Source organism: Oncorhynchus nerka, linkage group LG15 (assembly GCF_034236695.1).
Source record: "Oncorhynchus nerka isolate Pitt River linkage group LG15, Oner_Uvic_2.0, whole genome shotgun sequence".
Classification (NCBI taxonomy): Eukaryota; Metazoa; Chordata; class Actinopteri; order Salmoniformes; family Salmonidae; genus Oncorhynchus; species Oncorhynchus nerka.
Window position 1 is genome coordinate 14,017,288 of NC_088410.1, and position 25,363 is coordinate 14,042,650.

Consider the following 25,363-nt stretch of genomic DNA (forward strand, 5'->3'; position numbering starts at 1 on the left):
AGTTTGAGCTGGCACTGGAAGATGTGGAGCCCAACCACAACCACATACAACAACTCAACGGGTCCAACCACATGGTCAGACAGGAGAACGGAAACCAGGACAATTCAAAGGAGGACCATGTTGAAGAGGTGGAGGAGAACCATGTTGAAGAGGAGGTGGAGGAGAACCATGTTGAAGTGGAGGAGGAGAACCATGTCGAGGAGGAGGAGGAGGAGAACCATCTTGAGGAGGAGAACCATGTTGAAGAGGTGGAGGAGAACCATGTTGAAGAGGAGGAGAACCATGTTGAGGAGGAGGAGGAGGAGAACAATGTTGAAGAGGTGGAGGAGAACCATGTTGAAGAGGAGGAGGAGGAGGAGGACCATGTTGAAGAGGAGGAGGAGGAGAACCATGTTGAGGAGGAGGAGGAGGAGAACAATGTTGAGGAGGAGAACCATGTTGAAGAGGAGATGGAGGACCATGTTGAAGAGGTGGAGGAGAACAATGTTGAAGAGGAGGAGGAGAACCATGTTGAAGAGGAGATGGAGGACCATGTTGAAGAGGAGGAGGAGAACAATGTTGAAGAGGAGGAGGAGAACCATGTTGAAGAGGAGGAGGAGGACCATGTTGAAGAGGTGGAGAACCATGTTGAAGAGGAGGAGGAGAACCATGTTGAAGAGGAGGAGGAGGACCATGTTGAAGAGGTGGAGAACCATGTTGAAGAGGAGGAGGAGAACCATGTTGAAGAGGAGGAGAACCATGTTGAAGAGGAGGAGGAAGAAGACCATGTTGAAGGGGAGGAGGAGGACGACCATGTTGAAGGGGAGGAGGAGGAGGAGGAGGACCATGTTGAAGAGGTTGAGGAGGAGAACCATGTTGAAGAGGTGGAGGAGAACAATGTTGAAGAGGAGGAGGAGGACCATGTTGAAGAGGAGGAGGAGAACCATGTTGAAGAGGAGGAGAACCATGTTGAAGAGGAGGAGGAAGAAGACCATGTTGAAGGGGAGGAGGAGGACGACCATGTTGAAGAGGAGGAGGAGGAGGAGGACCATGTTGAAGAGGTTGAGGAGGAGAACCATGTTGAAGAGGTGGAGGAGAACAATGTTGAAGAGGAGGAGGAGGACCATGTTGAAGAGGAGGCAGAAGAAGATAGAGGAGAGGAGGATGTCAAAGATAATGGGGATGTGGAGAACCAAAATGGAGAACAAGACTGTGTTGGGGAAGAGCAGAAGGAAGGAGAAGAAGAGGAGGAGGAGGAAGAAGGAGGGGAACAGGAGGAGGAAGAAAGAGAGGAACAGGAGGAAGAAGGAGAGGAAAAGAAGGAGAAAGAAGAGGAGGAGGAGGAAGAAGGAGGGGAACAGGAGGAGGAAGAAAGAGAGGAACAGGAGGAATAAGGAGAGGAAAAGAAGGAGAAAGAAGGAGAGGAGGGGGAGAAAGAAGAGGAGGAGGAGAAAGAAGGAGAGGAGGGGGAGAAAGAAGAGGAGGAGGAGGAGGAGAAAGAAGGAGAGGAGGGGGAGAACGAAGAGGAGGAGGAGGAGGAGAAAGAAGGAGAGGAGGGGGAGAAAGAAGGAATATAATGAAAGAGAGGAAAAGGAGGAAGGAGATGAGAAGTAGGAAAAGTTAGATGGAAATGAGGAGATCAAAAAAAGAAGAATAGATAAGAGAGAAGAGAAGCTAAATCAGACCCAGTGAATGAGAGATGGAGGAAGAGGAGGAGAGATGGAGGAAGAGGAGGAGAGATGGAGGAAGAGGAGGAGAGATGGAGGAAGAGGAAGAGAGATGGAAGAAGAGAGGTGGAGGAAGAGGAGGAGAGATGGCGGATGAGGAGGAGAGGTGGAGGAAGAGGAGGAGAGATGGAGGAAGAGGAAGAGAGATGGAAGAAGAGAGGTGGAGGAAGAGGAGGAGAGATGGCGGATGAGGAGGAGAGGTGGAGGAAGAGGAGGAGAGATGGAGGAAGTGTTGCAGGTGTGAGGTAGCTAGCTAGTAAACATTTTCCCACCGTGGAACAAAGTGATGTCACCTGCCCTGACACCCGAGGCAGTGTCTGCCTCGCCCCAAACAAGGCCCTGACACCCGAGGCAGTGTCTGCCTCGCCCCAACCAAGGCCCTGACACCCGAGGCAGTCTGCCTCGCCACAACCAAGGTCCTGACACCCGAGGCAGTCTGCCTCGCCCCAACCAAGGCCCTGACACCCGAGGCAGTATCTGCCTCGCCCCAACCAAGGCCCTGACACCCGAGGCAGTGTCTGCCTCGCCCCAACCAAGGCCCTGACACCCGAGGCAGTGTCTGCCTCGCCCCAACCAAGGCCCTGACACCCGAGGCAGTCTGCCTCGCCACAACCAAGGTCCTGACACCCGAGGCAGTCTGCCTCGCCCCAACCAAGGCCCTGACACCCGAGGCAGTATCTGCCTCGCCCCAACCAAGGCCCTGACACCCGAGGCAGTGTCTGCCTCGCCCCAACCAAGGCCCTGACACCCGAGGCAGTGTCTGCCTCGCCCCAACCAAGGCCCTGACACCCGAGGCAGTGTCTGCCTCGCCCCAACCAAGGCCCTGACACCCGAGGCAGTGTCTGCCTCGCCCCAACCAAGGCCCTGACACCCGAGGCAGTGTCTGCCTCACCCCAACCAAGGCCCTGACACCCGAGGCAGTGTCTGCCTCGCCCCAACCAAGGCCATGGGTTGTGTCCCAAATGACAACCTATTCCCTTTATACTGCACAAAGGGCTCTGGTCAAAAGTAGTGCACTACATAGGGAATAGGTTGGCATTTGGAATGCACAAATTCAGTCTTCATGACCTGTAGCCTTTGTACATGGAGACCACTGCCACCAGGGGGAACCTTCTTTTAACAGCTCTTTTGTAGCACTACGGACTATTAAGACTGTAACACACACTGTAACACCCACCGGCCAGCACATTCAAAACAATAAACAGTTCGTTCGGACTCCATTGGACTATTAAACATGGAGACGGGTGAAGTTGCCCCTAGACACTGATCTTGGGTCAGTTTAACATTGTCCCCCCCACCACCCCCACTAATAGTTAAGGTTAGGATTAGGGGAGGGGGAGCTGATCCTAGATCTGTACCTATAGGGGATTCTGGAGCAAGAACACACTGGAACACTTTATTTGGATCCACAGTCTGAGCATCAAGAAAGAAAATAACCCAATATAGAGGTTAAAGGTCACGTTGATCCCTGCCACCATAGAGATGTTAAGAGACCGCAAACATTGTATTCTGTCCCATTATGGCGTCTGTGAGCGCACAGACGACCATAATGCACAGACTGTGGCCATCTCCATTTTGAAGTAGTTCATTTTTTCTTCTTCTACTCCTTCTATGAGTTGGTAAACAAACTGAAAGGGTGCGTACTGCCACCTGGAGGGTGATATTTAAACAGGCATAAAGCCAAGGTTGGTGATTCACAGCCACCTGGAGGGTGATATTTAAACAGGCACAAAGCCAAGGTTGGTGATTCACAGCCACCTGCAGTTATGGAACGTTTGCTCACCGGTATAATTCACTGTATAATCCCCCCCCCTGATGATCTCGATGGAATTATGTGATCCTTCCTTTAACCCACAGGATGTCCTGCCCAGTTGACTACTTCAAAATGGTGAAAGTCCTCAATGTTACTGCCCATGCTAAAACAGGCTTTTGGGCACACTAAAATAGATAGATAGTCCTCTATCTATCTTGATAGGACTTATAGGCTGTCTACCAAATGGGCCCTGGTCGAAAGTAGTGCACTACATAGGGAATGGGGTGCCATTGGCCATAGGCCCCTGGTCGAAAGTAGTGCACTACATAGGGAATAGGGTGCCATTTGGGACCCAGGCATGGACGTACAGGTGTTGGTGTATGTATACTTCATATCTAAGAGACAATCGTAACCCAAGACTCGTCTGGAGCTGCATTCAGTCTGGAGCTGCATTCAGTCTGGAGCTGCATTCAGTCTGGAGCTGCATTCAGTCTGGAGCTGCGTTCAGTCGGGAGCTGCATTCAATCTGGAGCTGCATTCAGTCTGGAGCTGCATTCAGTCTGGAGCTGCATTCAGTCTGGAGCTGCGTTCAGTCTGGAGCTGCATTCAGTCTGGAGCTGCATTCAGTCTGGAGCTGCGTTCAACTGGAGCTGCATTCAGTCTGGAGCTGCAATCAGTCTGGAGCTGCGTTCAACTGGACTTCTTTTCTTCCATTTTTGTCGGAATTGAAAAAAATAAATGCAAAGAGAGAGGAACCTTCTGTACCCTGAGGTCATAGTTCATCCTGTACCCTGAGGTCATAGTTCATCCTTTACCCTGAGGTCATGGTTCATTCTGTACCCTGAGGTCATGGTTCATTCTGTACCCTGAGGTCATAGCTCATCATTTACCCTGAGGTCAGTGATGGTTTATCCTTTACCCTGAGGTCATAGTTCATTCTGTACCCTGAGGTCATGGTTCATCATTTATTCTGAGGTCATGGTCCATCCTTTACCCTGAGGTCATAGCTCATCCTTTACCCTGAGGTCATAGCTCATCCTTTACCCTGAGGTCATAGCTCATCCTTTACCCTGAGGTCATAGCTCATCCTTTACCCTGAGGTCATAGCTCATCCTTTACCCTGAGGTCATAGTTCATCCTTTATCCTGAGGTCATAGCTCATCCTTCACCCTGAGATCATGGTCCATCCTTTACCTTGAGGTCATAGCCCATCCTTAATGTTGACCACTTTCCTCTAAAGCAATGCACTGTGGGATCAGGGTTGGGGTTGGGAGAAAGTTGATTGCATCCCAAATGGCATCCGATTTCCTATATACGGTCAACAGTAGTGCACTACAGAGGGAATAGGGTGCCATTCTGGTCAACAGTAGTGCACTACAGAGGGAATAGGGTGCCATTCTGGTCAAAAGTAGTGCACTACAGAGGGAACATGGTGCCATTCTGGTCAACAGTAGTGCACTACAGAGGGAATAGGGTGCCATTCTGGTCAACAGTAGTGCACTACAGAGGGAATAGGGTGCCATTCTGGACAACAGTAGTGCACTACAGAGGGAACAGGGTGCCATTCTGGTCAAAAGTAGTGTACTACAGACGGAATAGGGTGCCATTCTGGTCAACAGTAGTGCACTACAGAGGGAATAGGGTGCCATTCTGGTCAAAAGTAGTGCACTACGGAGGGAATAGGGTGCCATTCTGGTCAACAGTAGTGCACTACAGAGGGAATAGGGTGCCATTCTGGTCAACAGTAGTGCACTACAGAGGGAACAGGGTGCCATTCTGGACAACAGTAGTGCACTACAGAGCGTAGGGTGTAATTTGGGACACCACCGGGGTCTTCCACCACCTCTGTTGTTTTGTATATCTGTATTTGGCACTTTATCAGACGGGCCCACCCTGCTGCATATCTGCATTAAATATTTAACAATAAATATGTCTGCTAAATGTAGATAAAATAACTGACTGTGATCTTCCTGGGGGGAGGAGGGGGGTGTGTACCAATATTAAGTGTACACTCATACACTTGTTCACTACTTCCCACCAATCTCAATGCATTGTACTGGTGGAGGCATGTCATTTCTTTTCAAATCAGTGAAGGGGAAATGAACAAAGAGCAACACGTCGGGGAGGAAGGAGAGACCATTGGCTAATCCAGTCAGGGATGAATTGATTGGATGAAAACGCTCCGTGGGCAGAGCTTTGTGACAGGCCAGTGTGAGAGGTTTACTACAGGGAGAGTCAAATCAGAACATGTCTTACGGGTGGTAGGATGGAGGGCATTTACACACGGGTTGTGACCCATAAGGTTGACAGTTTGAAGGGTTGTGACCCATAAGGTTGACAGTTTGAAGGGTTGTGACCCATAAGGTTGACAGTTTGAAGGGTTGTGACCCATACGGTTGACAGTTTGAAGGGTTGTGACCCATAAGGTTGACAGTTTGAAGGGTTGTGACCCATAAGGTTGACAGTTTGAAGGGTTGTGACCCATAAGGTTGACAGTTTGAATCCCAGTTGTGACTTTTGTTTTCCAACTTTAACTAAACACCTTTTTAATCTACTGACGTTCTAAATGAGTCATTGACTGGTGCTTTCCCCCCTGCTAGTGCAGTGGACTAGGCACTGGGATAGGGACCAGAAGGTTACAGGTTCTAATCTTGTGGACTACGAACTGGGATAGGGACCACGTTACAGGTTCTAATCTTATGGACTCGGAACTGGGATAGGGACCAGAAGGTTACAGGTTCTAATCTTGTGGACTAGGAACTGGGATAGGGACCAGAAGGTTACAGGTTCTAATCTTGTGGACTAGGAACTGGGATAGGGACCAGAAGGTTACAGGTTCTAATCTTGTGGACTAGGCACTGGGATAGGGACCAGAAGGTTACAGGTCCTAATCTTGTGGACTAGGAACTGGGATAGGGACCAGAAGGTTACAGGTTCTAATCTTGTAAACTATGAACTGGGATAGGGACCAGAAGGTTACAGGTTCTAATCTTGTGGACTAGGCACTGGGATAGGGACCAGGTTACAGGTTATAATCTTGTGGACTAGGAACTGGGATGGGACCAGGTTACAGGTTATAATCTTGTGGACTAGGCACTGGGATAGGGACCAGAAGGTTACAGGTTCTAATCCTGAATGACCACAGAAGACTTCCAGATAAGAACAGCATTCTTTGTTTTATTGATCACAGATTTCAGAGTGTCGTATCTGAGGCATCAATCAATCAATCAGACGATGAACAAAAACACAACAAGCAGCTCACACAGGAGCCTAGTCTAGTTTGGTATAAAAAGGTGGAGAAACGTAACCCAGGTGGGTCATTTGGCACCGAGTTGACAAAGCCGGGTCAATCAGACAAACACAAGAACACACAAATGGACACACCCACACCTAACACTAGACTGGTGTCCCAGAGCCTACTTCAAATACTAAATAAATATCTGTTTTAAGAACCTCCAAGGATGACCGCATATCAAAAGTAAATACACACGCATCACAGATCACATGACCAACTACATGACATCATGGCGGACAAGGCAGCAATCGCAGAGGGTTCCACATTATGCTGCAGAACCTTTCTCTATCAGGTACCAGAATATTTATCTGTCAGGTTCTAGAATGTCTCTCTCTCTCAAGTTCTAGAATGTCTCTCTCTCTCAGGTTCTAGAATTCCATGCAGGGTTCTCTCAGATCAGAGGCCCATCCAGGAGACCCAGTCAGGGAAGTCCTCCACCTCTCCCATCTCACTGAGGCTCTGCTCTCCATCACCGTGGACCAGGGTCAGCTTGTAGCGCAGACGTACCTTACGCTGGAGGGAGATAACACACAAACCATCACCATTCTAATCAAACACACCTTATGCTGGAGGGAGATAACACACAAACCATTACCATTCTAATCAAACACACCTTACGCTGGAGGGAGATAACACACAAACCATCACCATTCTATCAAACACACTGACGCTAGAGGGAGATAACACACAAACCATCACCATTCTATCAAACACACCTTACGCTGGAGGGAGATAACACACAAACCATCACCATTCTAATCAAACACACCTTACGCTGGAGGGAGATAACACACAAACCATCACCATTCTATCAAACACACCTTACGCTGGAGGGAGATAACACACAAACCATCACCATTCTATCAAACACACCTTACGCTGGAGGGAGATAACACACAAACCATCACCATTCCATCAAACACACTGACGCTAGAGGGAGATAACAGACGCTGGCGGGAGATAACACACAAATCACCACCATTCCATCAAAGGCACATTGTCAACAAGCCACGGCACTTGACATTAACAGTTAATAAACTCTTGAGATCCGCATCCGCAGCTTTTACCCTCAATAGGAACGTCAGGGAGACTTGCCTTTAAAAGACACATTGTTGACAGTGAAGTTCACTTGTTGTTGATGAGCCTTATGACTGAATGCCGGCCAAGTCACAGGTCCGACGGTAACAAAACGATGTGTTCCCAGTGCGTCAGGTTGAGCAGTAGACTCACCCTGTGTGGGTTGGAGAGGAGCAGTATCTGTGAGAGGGCAGCAGGGGGCAGCAGAGGGTTGTAGGAGGGGAGGTCATTCCCTGAAGACGACTGGAGCTTCACTGTCATGGTCTGGAGGACAGACAGGGAGATCAGTCGGCTAGCCAGTGAGCCAGCCAGTCATTCAGTCAACCAGACAGTCATTCAGTAAGATCAATGACTCAATCAATGAATCAATTAGTCCATCAAATCAATCAGTCCAGGGTTCCCACACCTTCTTAATTAAACATCAAATTCAAGGACTTTTCAAGGATTTTCCAGGCCCAATTCCCTCAAATTCAAGGACTATCCAGGCCCAATTTCCTCAAATTCAAGGACTTTTCAAGGACTTTCCAGGCCCAATTCCCTCAAATTCAAGGCCTTTTCAAGGACTTTCCAGGCCCAATTCCCTCAAATTCAAGGACCCGTGGGAACCCTGAGAGTCAGTCATTCAATCAGTCAACCAGTCATTGTTGGAAACGAAGGATTCATTAGACAAGGAGAGAGATTGTTTAAAGTTAGAAAATGTAGTGGTTTAAAAATGTCTTGTCCATATTTGGGCATTTGTCTGTTACCTTGGGAACGGCAGCCTGAAACAGGATGTCTTTAACAGGAAGTGTGGAGGTGTTCACCGTGGAGACGATGACCACAGCAACGTTAGGGTGTCCCGGGGGCGGGTCTTTGGCAAAATGGAGGGAAACATGGACGCCATTCTGGTCGTACACTGTGATTGGCTCCAATCGACCTATCGGAGACATTGAGGAAATGAACACCTCAGACGTGCCAACAGAGAACAGATGACTTGAAATAGAAAAGACCAGTAGTATCCATTAACATGAATGACTACAGACAACTGTAGTGACAACACTAACTCCTAGTGTGCATCGAAAATGGCTCCTTATATAGTGCACCCATAGGGCTCTGGTCAAGAGAAGTGCACTATAAAGGAATTAGGATGCAATTTGGGACACACACCTATTCTGTGTATTACTGTGGTTAAAAGATCTTAAGAAAAGGACAAAAACTAGGGCTGTGTTCCAAATGGTTCCCCTTTATCGGTTAGCCTTGGTTAAAAACAGTGCACTCTATAGGGAATAGGGTGCCATTTTAGGACACAACCTTACTTGGTTTAATGGATTCCAGCGGGACGTGGATCTCTGCTAAGGATTCTGGGAGATTGAAACTCTCTGATTTCACTGGAGATCCTGACTCTGTCATTGGCTGACTCTGTGAGTTTGATGGTGATCCTGACATCACAATTGGACGATTCTGAAGGCACGCCCTGACAGGAAGAAGAAGAGATTGAATCGTCACGGTAACTATGTCTCTCGCTCTCTTTCTCAATCCATCCATCCATCCATCAATCCCTCACCAATCAGTTCCATTTGACGAGCCACTGCCGCAACCCCGGGCCACCAGTGGGTGGTCTCTCCCTCCACACCCCCACGTGGTCAGGGAATGGTCTCTCCCTGTGTTCTCCTCTCCTCCTCTCATCTGAAATAAGGAGAATAGGCATCTGTGTTGAAGAGGAACAAATCAGTGTAAATATGATCTGGTGTTGTTGTGAACCCCATGGGCCCTGGTCAGAAGTAGTGCACTATGTAGGGAATAGGGAGCCATTTAGGGCGCATCCAGAGGTAACTGGTACCTGGAGTAGTTCATGGTAGTACGTGCTGCTCTGGCTTTGAGACGATGCTGGTTTATCCAGCCCTGAATAAAGAACACACGTATCCCTGTTAACATTAGACACAGAACCACATCACGAACACACGTCAACACAAACACCACTACAGTCCAGATACAGGTAGTGAATACTGTTCCACAACACATCTGGATCATGATGACATCACAGCAGAAACATCCACATCAAAAGTGTGTGTGGGGGGGGGACATTCTAAAGAAACAGAACCTGTACGAACCTGTCACGTCCAGATCGATTAGAGATAGGGGAGTACTGTTGAGCCGTTGACGGGAGAGAGGAGAGGAGGGAGGGGAGGAAGAGTAGGGAGGAGGGGTGCCAAGCCGAGGCTGGGGGGTAGAGGAGGAGGACAGGAAGGAGGAGACGTGGTGGGGAGGTGAGACGGAGGAAGACATGTCTTTAGAAGGTGGTCTATGTGTCTGTGGACAGTCCAGGGCTGACAGGTCTATTAGATGGTAACTCTTTATCTCTCTGGGGCTGCTGGGACCTGGGGATGGAGACTATATGAAAATACAACCACTGAGATTCACACTGAAACAACACGTCCTCTATGATGTCACACTAAAACAGAACACTAGAACACACAGGTAGGTTCTCTGTCCTAGGATAGAGACAACACTAGAACAGAACACAGAACACACAGGTAGGTTCTCTGTCCTAGGGATAGAGACAACACTAGAACAGAACACAGAACACTAGAACACACAGGTAGGTTCTCTGTCCTAGGGATAGAGACAACACTAGAACAGAACACAGAACACACAGGTAGGTTCTCTGTCCTAGGGATAGAGACAACACTAGAACAGAACACAGAACACACAGGTAGGTTCTCTGTCCTAGGGATAGAGACAACACTAGAACAGAACACAGAACACTAGAACACACAGGTAGGTTATCTGTCCTAGGGATAGAGACAACACTAGAACAGAACACAGAACACACAGGTAGGTTCTCTGTCCTAGGGATAGAGACAACACTAGAACAGAACACAGAACACTAGAACACACAGGTAGGTTCTCTGTCCTAGGGATAGAGACAACACTCCACTGACATGACAACACATTCAGACTGAAACACCACTACAACACTACAACACACCCTGTTAGTAGACCTGCACACCCTGTTAGTAGACCTGTACACCCTGTTAGTAGACCTGTACACCCTGTCAGTAGACCTGTACACCCTGTCAGTAGACCTGTACACCTGTCAGTAGACCTGTACACCCTGTCAGTAGACCTGTACACCCTGTTAGTAGACCTGTACACCCTGTCAGTAGACCTGTACACCCTGTCAGTAGACCTGTACACCCTGTTAGTAGACCTGTACACCCTGTTAGTAGACCTGTACACCCTGTCAGTAGACCTGTACACCCTGTCAGTAGACCTGTACACCCTGTCAGTAGAACTGTACACCCTGTCAGTAGAACTGTACACCCTGTTAGTAGAACTGTACACCCTGTTAGTAGACCTGTGCACCCTGTTAGTAGACCTGTACACCCTGTCAGTAGACCTGTGCACCCTGTCAGTAGACCTGTACACCCTGTCAGTAGACCTGTACACCCTGTCAGTAGACCTGTACACCCTGTTAGTAGACCTGTGCACCCTGTCAGTAGACCTGTACACCCTGTCAGTAGACCTGTACACCCTGTCAGTAGACCTGTACACCCTGTCAGTAGACCTGTACACCCTGTCAGTAGACCTGTACACCCTGTCAGTAGACCTGTACACCCTGTCAGTAGACCTGTACACCCTGTCAGTAGACCTGTACACCTGTACACCCTGTCAGTAGACCTGTACACCCTGTCAGTAGACCTGTACACCCTGTCAGTAGACCTGTACACCCTGTCAGTAGACCTTTACACCCTGTTAGTAGACCTGTACACCCTGTTAGTAGACAATGTATGAGTGGTGTAGAGAGGACAGATGTACCGTTGTTTATGGAGCGCTCTCCACCACCTCCTCCTCTCATCCTGTTGCTCTCTCTCCCCCCCATCATGTCTTTATACATGTTGACCACCAGGGTCAGCTCATCGTTGGCCCTCAGGATCTGAGCTGGAATGGAAGGAACACAACATGGAAGACAAGAATGAACAGAACATAAAATACAATAAATAGGGCAGCAGGTAGTCTAGCTAGCAGTTAGAGCATTGGGTCAGTAACCAGCAGGTAGTCTAGCTAGCAGTTAGAGCATTGGGTCAGTAACCAGCAGGTAGTCTAGCTAGCAGTTAGAGCATTGGGTCAGTAGTCTAGCTAGCAGTTAGAGCATTGGGTCAGTAGTCTAGCTAGCAGTTAGAGCATTGGGTCAGTAGTCTAGCTAGCAGTTAGAGCATTGGGTCAGTAGTCTAGCTAGCAGTTAGAGCATTGGGTCAGTAACCAGCAGGTAGTCTAGCTAGCAGTTAGAGCATTGGGTCAGTAACCAGCAGGTAGTCTAGCAGTTAGAGCATTGGGTCAGTAACCAGCAGGTAGTCTATCAGTTAGAGCATTGGGTCAGTAACCAGCAGGTAGTCTAGCTAGCAGTTAGAGCATTGGGTCAGTAACCAGCAGGTAGTCTAGCTTAGCATTGGGTAGCAGTTAGAGCATTGGGTCAGTAACCAGCAGGTAGTCTAGCTAGCAGTTAGAGCATTGGGTCAGTAACCAGCAGGTAGTCTAGCTAGCAGTTAGAGCATTGGGTCAGTAACCAGCAGGTAGTCTAGCAGTTAGAGCATTGGGTCAGTAACCAGCAGGTAGTCTAGCTAGCAGTTAGAGCATTGGGTCAGTAACCAGCAGGTAGTCTAGCTAGCAGTTAGAGCATTGGGTCAGTAACCAGCAGGTAGTCTAGCTAGCAGTTAGAGCATTGGGTCAGTAACCAGCAGGTAGTCTAGCTAGCAGTTAGAGCATTGGGTCAGTAACCAGCAGGTAGTCTAGCTAGCAGTTAGAGCATTGGGTCAGTAACCAGCAGGTAGTCTAGCTAGCAGTTAGAGCATTGGGTCAGTAACCAGCAGGTAGTCTAGCAGTTAGAGCATTGGGTCAGTAACCAGCAGGTAGTCTAGCTAGCAGTTAGAGCATTGGGTCAGTAACCAGCAGGTAGTCTAGCAGTAACCAGCAGGTAGTCTAGCTAGCAGTTAGAGCATTGGGTCAGTAACCAGCAGGTAGTCTAGCTAGCAGTTAGAGCATTGGGTCAGTAACCAGCAGGTAGTCTAGCTAGCAGTTAGAGCATTGGGTCAGTAACCAGCAGGTAGTCTAGCTAGCAGTTAGAGCATTGGGTCAGTAACCAGCAGGTAGTCTAGCTAGCAGTTAGAGCATTGGGTCAGTAACCAGCAGGTAGTCTAGCTAGCAGTTAGAGCATTGGGTCAGTAACCAGCAGGTAGTCTAGCTAGCAGTTAGAGCATTGGGTCAGTAACCAGCAGGTAGTCTAGCTAGCAGTTAGAGCATTGGGTCAGTAACCAGCAGGTAGTCTAGCTAGCAGTTAGAGCATTGGGTCAGTAACCAGCAGGTAGTCTAGCTAGCAGTTAGAGCATTGGGTCAGTAACCAGCAGGTAGTCTAGCTAGCAGTTAGAGCATTGGGTCAGTAACCAGCAGGTAGTCTAGCTAGCAGTTAGAGCATTGGGTCAGTAACCAGCAGGTAGTCTAGCTAGCAGTTAGAGCATTGGGTCAGTAACCAGCAGGTAGTCTAGCTAGCAGTTAGAGCATTGGGTCAGTAACCAGCAGGTAGTCTAGCTAGCAGTTAGAGCATTGGGTCAGTAACCAGCAGGTAGTCTAGCTAGCAGTTAGAGCATTGGGTCAGTAACCAGCAGGTAGTCTAGCTAGCAGTTAGAGCATTGGGTCAGTAACCAGCAGGTAGTCTAGCTAGCAGTTAGAGCATTGGGTCAGTAACCAGCAGGTAGTCTAGCTAGCAGTTAGAGCATTGGGTCAGTAACCAGCAGGTAGTCTAGCTAGCAGTTAGAGCATTGGGTCAGTAACCAGCAGGTAGCCTAGCTAGCAGTTAGAGCATTGGGTCAGTAACCAGCAGGTAGTCTAGCTAGCAGTTAGAGCATTGGGTCAGTAATCAGCAGGTAGTCTAGCTAGCAGTTAGAGCATTGGGTCAGTAGCCTAGCTAGCAGTTAGAGCATTGGGTCAGTAACCTAGCTAGCAGTTAGAGCATTGGGTCAGTAGCCTAGCTAGCAGTTAGAGCATTGGGTCAGTAGCCTAGCTAGCAGTTAGAGCATTGGGTCAGTAGCCTAGCTAGCAGTTAGAGCATTGGGTCAGTAGCCTAGCTAGCAGTTAGAGCATTGCGTCAGTAGCCTAGCTAGCAGTTAGAGCATTGGGTCAGTAACCTAGCTAGCAGTTAGAGCATTGGGTCAGTAACCAGCAGGTAGTCTAGCTAGCAGTTAGAGCATTGGGTCAGTAGCCTAGCTAGCAGTTAGAGCATTGGGTCAGTAACCTAGCCTAGCTAGCAGTTAGAGCATTGGGTCAGTAACCAGCAGGTAGCCTAGCTAGCAGTTAGAGCATTGGGTCAGTAACCAGCAGGTAGCCTAGCTAGCAGTTAGAGCATTGGGTCAGTAACCAGCAGGTAGTCTAGCTAGCAGTTAGAGCATTGGGTCAGTAACCAAGCTAGCAGTTAGAGCATTGGGTCAGTAACCAGCAGGTAGCCTAGCTAGCAGTTAGAGCATTGGGTCAGTAACCAGCAGGTAGCCTAGCTAGCAGTTAGAGCATTGGGTCAGTAACCAAGCTAGCAGTTAGAGCATTGGGTCAGTAACCAGCAGGTAGCCTAGCTAGCAGTTCGAGCATTTGGTCAGTAACCAAGCTAGCAGTTAGAGCATTGGGTCAGTAACCAAGCTAGCAGTTAGAGCATTGGGTCAGTAACCTAGCTAGCAGTTAGAGCATTGGGTCAGTAACCTAGCTAGCAGTTAGAGCATTGGTTCAGTAACCTAGCTAGCAGTTAGAGCATTGGTTCAGTAGTCTAGCTAGCAGTTAGAGCATTGGGTCAGTAGTCTAGCTAGCAGTTAGAGCATTGGGTCAGTAGCCAGCAGGTAGCCTAGCTAGCAGTTAGAGCATTGGGTCAGTAACCTAGCTAGCAGTTAAATCATTGGTTCAGTAACCTAGCTAGCAGTTAAATCATTGGTTCAGTAGTCTAGCTAGCAGTTAGAGCATTGGGTCAGTAGTCTAGCTAGCAGTTAGAGCATTGGATCAGTAGTCTAGCTAGCAGTTAGAGCATTGGGTCAGTAGTCTAGCTAGCAGTTAGAGCATTGGGTCAGTAGTCTAGCTAGCAGTTAGAGCATTGGGTCAGTAGTCTAGCTAACAGATTAGACTCATAAATAGTTCATTATGGATCTGGGAAACTGCTTCTAACATAAATGACAAGAACAAAATAGTAAATTTATAGGAGGCACATGACCTGACATGAAGAGGAGAAGAGAAGTTACTGACCTAGAACATATTAAATCTCCACCCGCTACAGCCAGAAAACTGGCCTCCCCCCAGAGCCTGGTTCCTCTCTACCTGGTACAGCCAGAAGACTGGCCAACCCCCAGAGCCTGGTTTCTCTCTACCTGGTACAGCCAGAAGACTGGCCACCCCCCAGAGCCTGGTTCCTCTCTACTTGGTACAGCCAGAAGACTGGCCATCCCCCAGAGCCTGGTTCCTCTCTACCTGGTACAGCCAGAAGACTGGCCACTCCCCAGAGCCTGGTTCCTCTCTACCTGGTACAGCCAGAAGACTGGCCAACCCCCAGAGCCTGGTTTCTCTCTACCTGGTACAGCCAGAAGACTGGCCACCCCCCAGAGCCTGGTTCCTCTCTACTTGGTACAGCCAGAAGTCTGGCCACCCCCCAGAGCCTGGTTCCTCTCTACCTGGTACAGCCAGAAGACTGGCCAACCCCCAGAGCCTGGTTTCTCTCTACCTGGTACAGCCAGAAGACTGGCCACCCCCCAGAGCCTGGTTCCTCTCTACTTGGTACAGCCAGAAGACTGGCCACCCCCCAGAGCCTGGTTCCTCTCTACTTGGTACAGCCAGAAGACTGGCCACCCCCCAGAGCCTGGTTCCTCTCTACCTGGTACAGCCAGAAGACTGGCCACCCCCAGAGCCTGGTTCCTCTCTACCTGGTACAGCCAGAAGACTGGCCACCCCCAGAGCCTGGTTCCTCTCTACCTGGTACAGCCAGAGGACTGGCCACCCCCAGAGCCTGGTTCCTCTCTACCTGGTACAGCCAGAAGACTGGCCACCCCCAGAGCCTGGTTCCTCTCTACCTGGTACAGCCAGAGGACTGGCCATCCCCAGAGCCTGGTTCCTCTCTACCTGGTACAGCCAGAAGACTGGCCACCCCCCAGAGCCTGGTTCCTCTCTACCTGGTACAGCCAGAAGACTGGCCACCCCTCAGAGCCTGGTTCCTCTCTACCTGGTACAACTAAATGATCAACGTAGATCCGGATACATAGAGACTAAATGATCAACGTAGATCCGGATATATAGAGACTAAATGATCAACGTAGATCCGGATACATAGAGACTAAATGATCAACGTAGATCTGGATACATAGAGACTAAATGATCAACGTAGATCCGGATACATAGAGACTAAATGATCAACGTAGATCTGGATACATAGAAACTAAAGGACCAACGTAGATCTGGATACATAGAGACTAAATGATCAACGTAGATCTGGATACATAGAGACTAAATGATCAACGTAGATCTGGATACATAGACAATCTGGATACATAGAGACTAAATTATCAACGTAGATCTGGATACATAGACAATCTGGATACATAGAGCCTAAATAATAAACGTAGATAAGTTACCTAAAGCTTCGTCATCGTCGACGGTGTCGCTGGCCAATCGGAAAAGGTTGGGTCTGAGCCTATCACAGCTCTCGTAGAGGGCCTACAGGAAGGACAGGATACACAGTCATGTGTTAGTACCGTCTGTGTACAGCACACACACACACACACACGGTATCTGTTTAGTGTACACACACACACACACACACACACACACACACACACACGGTATCTGTTTAGTGTATCTGTTTAGTGTACACACACGGTATCTGTTTAGTGTACACACACACACACACACACACGGTATCTGTTTAGTGTACACACACACACAGTATCTGTTTAGTGTACACACACACACATGGTATCTGTTTAGTGTACACACACACACAAACACACAGTATCTGTTTAGTAGACGCACAGAGAGAAACAGCCCCATACCTTCAGGTGGTCAGTGTGGTGTGTGGAGGGCCCAGTGAGACCGTGTTGCTGTAGTAACTCTCTCAGCTCTCTGGTTCTGCTAGTGACCTCCTCCAGGGTAGAGACACGTCTAGATACAAGCTCTGCTTTCTGCTGCTCCTACAGACAACAATACAGCAGTCAACCATCACCAACAGGTACACACACACACACACACACACACAGGCAGGCACACACAGAGAGACAGAGACGCACACGGACACACACACACCAACATGCACACACACACACCAACATGCACACACACACACCAACATGCACACACACACACCAACATGCACACACACACACCAACATGCACACACACACACCAACATGCACACACACACACCAACATGCACACACACACACCAACATGCACACACACAGACCAACACGCACACACACAGACCAACACACACGTGGTCTCACTTCTTTGATGGTGTTCTTGATCAGTCTGTTGGCTGTCTGCAGATCTTCAGGACTACTGCTCTTCAGGAGTGTGGCTAACAACTGTAAACACACACACACACATTAAGAGACATGGGACAAGAAGATCAACTAAAAAAGGCTCACACACACACACACACACACACACACACACACACACCTTGGCCTTGTCCTCCTGGTTGAACACAGAGTCCTCAACTCTCTGTGAGGGAGGAGGCATCACAATGGTGTCTGGGAGTTTAGGGTCCTTCTTCACAAGGCCTGAAGAACAGACACGGAGAGACAATGAGTGGTTGATTCCCCAAACGTCACCTGATTCTCTTTACAGAGCCCGACCTTTGACCTGGGCCCACATGTTGTAACGGTTCTATATCATAATGGACCTTGTTTTTTTTTAAACATGTGCTGGGCCTCCTGTAACTAAGCTGTAACAGTTCTAAGGTGCTAGAATTCTAAGGTATAATGGTTCTGAGCGGTAACAGACCTCGTTTCCTGAGCGATAGGCCTCCTGGTTCTAAGGTATAATGGTTCTGAGCAGTAACAGACCTCGTTTCCTGAGTGATAGGCCTCCTGGATTCTAAGGTATAATGGTTCTGAGCGGTAACAGACCTCGTTTCCTGAGTGATAGGCCTCCTGGATTCTAAGGTATAATGGTTCTGAGCAGTAACAGACCTCGTTTCCTGAGTGATAGGCCTCCTGGATTCTAAGGTATAATGGTTCTGAGCGGTAACAGACCTCGTTTCCTGAGTGATATGCCTCCTGGTTCTAAGGTGCTAGAGTTCTAAGGTATAATGGTTCTGAGTAGCGGTTCAAAGGCTCTGAGGTGTTGTAATGGACCTTGTTTCTTCAGCATGCGGTAGGCCTCCTGAATCTTGGGTTCTTCTTTGAGCCACAAAGTCCAGCTGTACAGAACCTCCGTCACCCTCAGCTTCACCTCCGCACCACTCCACTGACCCAGGAACTGTTAACACACACACAGACACACAGTTTCAGCTTCACCTCCGCACCACTCCACTGACCCAGGAACTGCAGATAAATCAATCACATTTATTTTCTAAAGCCCTTTATACTTCAGCAGCAGTCACACAGAGCTCTACAGTAACCCAGCCTAAACTACAGTAACCCAGCCTAAACTACAGTAACCCAGCCTAAACTACAGTAAACCAGCCTAAACTACAGTAAACCAGCCTAAACCACACAGAGCTCTACAGTAACCCAGCCTAAACCACACAGAGCTCTACAGTAACCCAGCCTAAACCACACAGAGCTCTACAGTAACCCAGCCTAATCTACAGTAACCCAGCCTAAACTACAGTAACCCAGCCTAAACTACAGTAACCCAGCCTAAACCACACAGAGCTCTACAGTAACCCAGCCTAAACCACACAGAGCTCTACAGTAACCCAGCCTAAACCACACAGAGCTCTACAGTAACCCAGCCTAAACCACACAGAGCTCTACAGTAACCCAGCCTAAACTACACAACCCAGCTCTACAGTAACCCAGCCTAAACCACACAGAGCTCTACAGTAACCCAGCCTAAACTACAGTAACAATCTACAGGCTAACCCAGCCACAAAGTCCAAACTACAGTAACCCAGCCTAAACCACACAGAGCTCTACAGTAACCCAGCCTAAACTACAGTAACCCAGCCTAAACTACAGTAACCCAGCCTAATCAGCCTAAACCACACAGAAACTCTACAGTAACCCAGCCTAAACTACAGTAACCCAGCCTAAACTACAGTAACCCAGCCTAAACTACAGTAACCCAGCCTAAACTACAGTAACCTAAACCAGCCTAAACTACAGCCTAATCTACAGTAACCCAGCCTAAACTCTACAGTAACCCAGCCTAAACTACAGTAACCCAGCCTAAACCACACAACCCAGCTCTAAACCCAGCCTAAACTACAGTAACCCAGCCTAAACTACAGTAACCCAGCCTAAACTACAGTAACCCAGCCTAAACTACAGTAACCCAGCCTAAACTACAGTAACCCAGCCTAAACAGTAACCCAGCCTAAACTACAGTAACCCAGCCTAAACCACACAGAGCTCTACAGTAACCCAGCCTAAACTACAGTAACCCAGCCTAAAGAGCTACAGCCTAAACTACAGTAACAGCCTAAACTACAGTAACCCAGCCTAAACTACAGTAACCCAGCCTAAACTACAGTAACCTAAACTACAGTAACCCAGCCTAAACTACAGTAACACAGCCTAAACTACAGTAACCCAGCCTAAACCACACAGAGCTCTACAGTAACCCAGCCTAAACTACAGTAACCCAGCCTAAACTACAGTAACCCAGTAACCCAGCCTAAACTACAGTAACCCAGCCTAAACCACACAGAGCTCTACAGTAACCCAGCCTAAACTACAGTAACCCAGCCTAAACTACAGTAACCCAGCCTAAACTACAGTAAACCCAGTAACCTACAGCCCTAAACCACACAGAGCTCTACAGTAACCCAGCCTAAACCACACAGAGCTCTACAGTAACCCAGCCTAAACCACACACACAGAGCTCTACAGTAACCCAGCCTAAACTACAGTAACCCAGCCTAATCTACAGTAACCCAGCCTAAACCACACAGAGCTCTACAGTAACCCAGCCTAAACTACAGTAACACAGCCTAAACTACAGTAACACAGCCTAAACTACAGTAACCTAAACTACAGTAACCCAGCCTAAACTACAGTAACCCAGCCTAAACCACACAGAGCTCTACAGTAACCCAGCCTAAACTACAGTAACCCAGCCTAAACTACAGTAACCCAGCCTAAACTACACAGAGCTAAACTACAGTAACCCAGCCTAAACTACAGTAACCCAGCCTAAACTACAGTAACCCAGCCTAAACTACAGTAACCCAGCCTAAACCACAGTAAGTGTACCCAGCCTAAACTACAGTAACCCAGCCTAAACTACAGTAACCCAGCCTAATCTACAGTAACCCAGCCTAAACCACACAGAGCTCTACAGTAACCCAGCCTAAACCACACAGAGCTCTACAATAACCCAGCCTAAACCACACAGAGCTCTACAGTAACCCAGCCTAAACCACACAGAGCTCTACAGTAACCCAGCCTAAACACAGAGCTCTACAGTAACCCAGCCTAAACTACAGTAACCCAGCCTAAACCACACAGGGCTCTACAGTAACCCAGCCTAAACTACAGTAACACAGCCTAAACTACAGTAACCCAGCCTAATCTACAGTAACCCAGCCTAATCTACAGTAACCCTGCCTAAACTACAGTAACCCAGCCTAAACTACAGTAACCCAGCCTAAACTACAGTAACCCAGCCTAAACCACAGAGCTCTACAGTAACCCAGCCTAAACTACAGTAACACAGCCTAAACTACAGTAACCCAGCCTAATCTACAGTAACCCTGCCTAATCTACAGTAACCCTGCCTAAACTACAGTAACCCAGCCTAAACTACAGTAACACAGCCTAAACTACAGTAACCCAGCCTAAACTACAGTAACCCAGCCTAAACTACAGTAACCCAGCCTAAACTACAGTAACCCAGCCTAAACCACACAGAGCTCTACAGTAACCCAGCCTAAACTACAGTAACCCAGCCTAAACTACAGTAACCCAGCCTAAACCACACAGAGCTCTACAGTAACCCAGCCTAAACTACAGTAACCCAGCCTAAACTACAGTAACCCAGCCTAAACCACACAGAGCTCTACAGTAACACAGCCTAAACTACAGTAACCCAGCCTAAACTACAGTAACCCAGCCTAAACCACACAGAGCTCTACAGTAACCCAGCCTAATCTACAGTAACCCAGCCTAAACTACAGTAACCCAGCCTAAACTACAGTAACCCAGCCTAAACCACAGAGAGCTCTACAGTAACCCAGCCTAAACCATACAGGGCTCTACAGTAACCCAGCCTAATCTACAGTAACCCAGCCTAAACTACAGTAACAGCCTAAACCACACAGCTCTACAGTAACCCAGCCTAAACCACACAGGGCTCTACAGTAACCCAGCCTAAACCACACAGAGGTCTACAGTAACCCAGCCTAAACCACACAGAGCTCTACAGTAACCCTAAACCATACAGGGCTCTAAGTAACCCAGCCTAATCTACAGTAACACAGCCTAAACTACAGTAACCCAGCCTAATCTACAGTAACCCAGAGCCTAAACTACAGTAACCCAGCCTAAACTACAGTAACCCAGCCTAAACTACAGTAACCCAGCCTAAACTACAGTAACCCAGCCTAAACCACACAGAGCTCTACAGTAACCCAGCCTAAACTACAGTAACACAGCCTAAACTACAGTAACCCAGCCTAATCTACAGTAACCCAGCCTAAACTACAGTAACCCAGCCTAAACTACAGTAACCCAGCCTAAACTACAGTAACCCAGCCTAAACCACACAGAGCTCTACAGTAACCCAGCCTAAACTACAGTAACCCAGCCTAAACTACAGTAACCCAGCCTAATCTACAGTAACCCAGCCTAAACTACAGTAACCCAGCCTAAACTACAGTAACCCAGCCTAAACCACACAGAGCTCTACAGTAACCCAGCCTAAACTACAGTAACACAGCCTAAACTACAGTAACCCAGCCTAATCTACAGTAACCCAGCCTAAACTACAGTAACCCAGCCTAAACTACAGTAACCCAGCCTAAACTACAGTAACACAGCCTAAACTACAGTAACCCAGCCTAATCTACAGTAACCCTGCCTAAACTATAGTAACCCAGCCTAAACTACAGTAACACAGCCTAAACTACAGTAACCCAGCCTAAACACAGAGCTCTACAGTAACCCAGCCTAAACTACAGTAACCCAGCCTAAACCACACAGGGCTCTACAGTAACCCAGCCTAAACTACAGTAACACAGCCTAAACTACAGTAACCCAGCATAATCTACAGTAACCCTGCCTAAACTACAGTAACCCAGCCTAAACTACAGTAACCCAGCCTAAACTACAGTAACCCAGCCTAAACTACAGTAACCCAGCCTAAACCACACAGAGCTCTACAGTAACCCAGCCTAAACTACAGTAACACAGCCTAAACTACAGTAACCCAGCCTAATCTACAGTAACCCTGCCTAAACTACAGTAACCCAGCCTAAACTACAGTAACACAGCCTAAACTACAGTAACCCAGCCTAATCTACAGTAACCCTGCCTAAACTACAGTAACCCAGCCTAAACTACAGTAACCCAGCCTAAACTACAGTAACCCAGCCTAAACCACACAGAGCTCTACAGTAACCCAGCCTAAACTACAGTAACCCAGCCTAAACTACAGTAACCCAGCCTAAACCACACAGAGCTCTACAGTAACACAGCCTAAACTACAGTAACCCAGCCTAAACTACAGTAACCCAGCCTAAACCACACAGAGCTCTACAGTAACCCAGCCTAATCTACAGTAACCCAGCCTAAACTACAGTAACCCAGCCTAAACTACAGTAACCCAGCCTAAACCACACAGAGGTCTACAGTAACCCAGCCTAAACTACAGTAACCCAGCCTAAACCACACAGAGGTCTACAGTAACCCAGCCTAAACCACAGAGAGCTCTACAGTAACCCAGCCTAAACCATACAGGGCTCTACAGTAACCCAGCCTAATCTACAGTAACCCAGCCTAAACTACAGTAACCCAGCCTAAACCACACAGGGCTCTACAGTAACCCAGCCTAAACCACACAGAGCTCTACAGTAACCCAGCCTAAACCACACAGAGCTCTACAGTAACCCAGCCTAAACCACACAGAGCTCTACAGTAACCCAGCCTAAACCATACAGGGCTCTACAGTAACCCAGCCTAATCTACAGTAACACAGCCTAAACTACAGTAACCCTGCCTAAACTACAGTAACCCAGCCTAAACTACAGTAACCCAGCCTAAACTACAGTAACCCAGCCTAAACCACACAGAGCTCTACAGTAACCCAGCCTAAACTACAGTAACCCAGCCTAAACTACAGTAACCCAGCCTAATCTACAGTAACCCAGCCTAAACTACAGTAACCCAGCCTAAACTACAGTAACCCAGCCTAAACTACAGTAACCCAGCCTAAACCACACAGAGCTCTACAGTAACCCAGCCTAAACTACAGTAACCCAGCCTAAACTACAGTAACCCAGCCTAATCTACAGTAACCCAGCCTAAACCACACAGAGCTCTACAGTAACCCAGCCTAAACCACACAGAGCTCTACAGTAACCCAGCCTAAACCACACAGAGCTCTACAGTAACCCAGCCTAAACTACAGTAACCCAGCCTAAACTACAGTAACCCAGCCTAAACCACACAGAGCTCTACAGTAACCCAGCCTAAACTACAGTAACCCAGCCTAAACTACAGTAACCCAGCCTAAACCACACAGAGCTCTACAGTAACACAGCCTAAACTACAGTAACCCAGCCTAAACTACAGTAACCCAGCCTAAACCACAGAGCTCTACAGTAACCCAGCCTAATCTACAGTAACCCAGCCTAAACTACAGTAACCCAGCCTAAACTACAGTAACCCAGCCTAAACCACAGAGAGCTCTACAGTAACCCAGCCTAAACCATACAGGGCTCTACAGTAACCCAGCCTAATCTACAGTAACCCAGCCTAAACTACAGTAACCCAGCCTAAACCACACAGGGCTCTACAGTAACCCAGCCTAAACCACACAGAGCTCTACAGTAACCCAGCCTAAACCACACAGAGGTCTACAGTAACCCAGCCTAAACCACACAGAGCTCTACAGTAACCCAGCCTAAACCATACAGGGCTCTACAGTAACCCAGCCTAATCTACAGTAACACAGCCTAAACTACAGTAACCCAGCCTAATCTACAGTAACCCAGCCTAAACTACAGTAACCCAGCCTAAACTACAGTAACCCAGCCTAAACTACAGTAACCCAGCCTAAACTACAGTAACCCAGCCTAAACCACACAGAGCTCTACAGTAACCCAGCCTAAACTACAGTAACACAGCCTAAACTACAGTAACCCAGCCTAATCTACAGTAACAGCCTAAACTACAGTAACCCAGCCTAAACTACAGTAACCCAGCCTAAACTACAGTAACCACAGCCTAAACTACACAGAGCTCTACAGTAACCCAGCCTAAACTACAGTACAGTAACTACAGTAACCAGCCTAAACTACAGTAACCCAGCCTAAACCACACAGGCTCTACAGTAACCCAGCCTAAACTACAGTAACCCAGCCTAAACTACAGTAACCCAGCCTAATCTACAGTAACCCAGCCTAAACCACACAGAGCTCTACAGTAACCCAGCCTAAACCACACAGAGCTCTACAGTAACCCAGCCTAAACCACACAGAGCTCTACAGTAACCCAGCCTAAACTACAGTAACCCAGCCTAAACTACAGTAACCCAGCCTAAACCACACAGAGCTCTACAGTAACCCAGCCTAAACTACAGTAACCCAGCCTAAACTACAGTAACCCAGCCTAAACCACACAGAGCTCTACAGTAACACAGCCTAAACTACAGTAACCCAGCCTAAACTACAGTAACCCAGCCTAAACCAGAGCACAGTAACCCAGCTCTACAGTAACCCAGCCTAAACTACAGTAACCCAGCCTAAACTACAGTAACCCAGCCTAAACCACAGAGAGCTCTACAGTAACCCAGCCTAAACCATACAGGGCTCTACAGTAACCCAGCCTAATCTACAGTAACCCAGCCTAAACTACAGTAACCCAGCCTAAACCACACAGGGCTCTACAGTAACCCAGCCTAAACCACACAGAGCTCTACAGTAACCCAGCCTAAACCACACAGAGGTCTACAGTAACCCAGCCTAAACCACACAGAGCTCTACAGTAACCCAGCCTAAACCATACAGGGCTCTACAGTAACCCAGCCTAATCTACAGTAACACAGCCTAAACTACAGTAACCCAGCCTAATCTACAGTAACCCTGCCTAAACTACAGTAACCCAGCCTAAACTACAGTAACCCAGCCTAAACTACAGTAACCCAGCCTAA

General features: G+C 48.1%; 1 protein-coding gene and 1 pseudogene across 1 annotated transcript in view; one reads left to right on the plus strand and one right to left on the minus strand.

Annotated features, from left to right (window-relative positions):
• Positions 1-1,686, plus strand: part of LOC135560331 (golgin subfamily A member 6-like protein 22) — a 3,779-nt pseudogene extending 2,093 nt beyond the window's left edge.
• Positions 1,687-6,616: 4,930 nt separating this feature from the next.
• The window catches only part of LOC115119160 (ADP-ribosylation factor-binding protein GGA3-like), a 68,941-nt gene continuing 50,194 nt past the window's right edge, over positions 6,617-25,363 (minus strand). Inside the window, exons 5-17 of the mRNA XM_065001048.1 lie at positions 18,184-18,307; positions 17,507-17,607; positions 17,329-17,409; positions 16,879-17,016; positions 16,462-16,543; positions 11,630-11,752; positions 9,922-10,188; positions 9,651-9,712; positions 9,375-9,496; positions 9,127-9,284; positions 8,578-8,747; positions 7,985-8,095; positions 6,617-7,267 (exon numbers count right to left, since the gene is read on the minus strand). Of these exons, the coding sequence (XP_064857120.1) occupies positions 7,151-7,267; positions 7,985-8,095; positions 8,578-8,747; positions 9,127-9,284; positions 9,375-9,496; positions 9,651-9,712; positions 9,922-10,188; positions 11,630-11,752; positions 16,462-16,543; positions 16,879-17,016; positions 17,329-17,409; positions 17,507-17,607; positions 18,184-18,307 (1,656 nt within the window). The 3' untranslated portion in view covers positions 6,617-7,150. The remainder of the gene's footprint in view (positions 7,268-7,984; positions 8,096-8,577; positions 8,748-9,126; positions 9,285-9,374; positions 9,497-9,650; positions 9,713-9,921; positions 10,189-11,629; positions 11,753-16,461; positions 16,544-16,878; positions 17,017-17,328; positions 17,410-17,506; positions 17,608-18,183; positions 18,308-25,363) is intronic.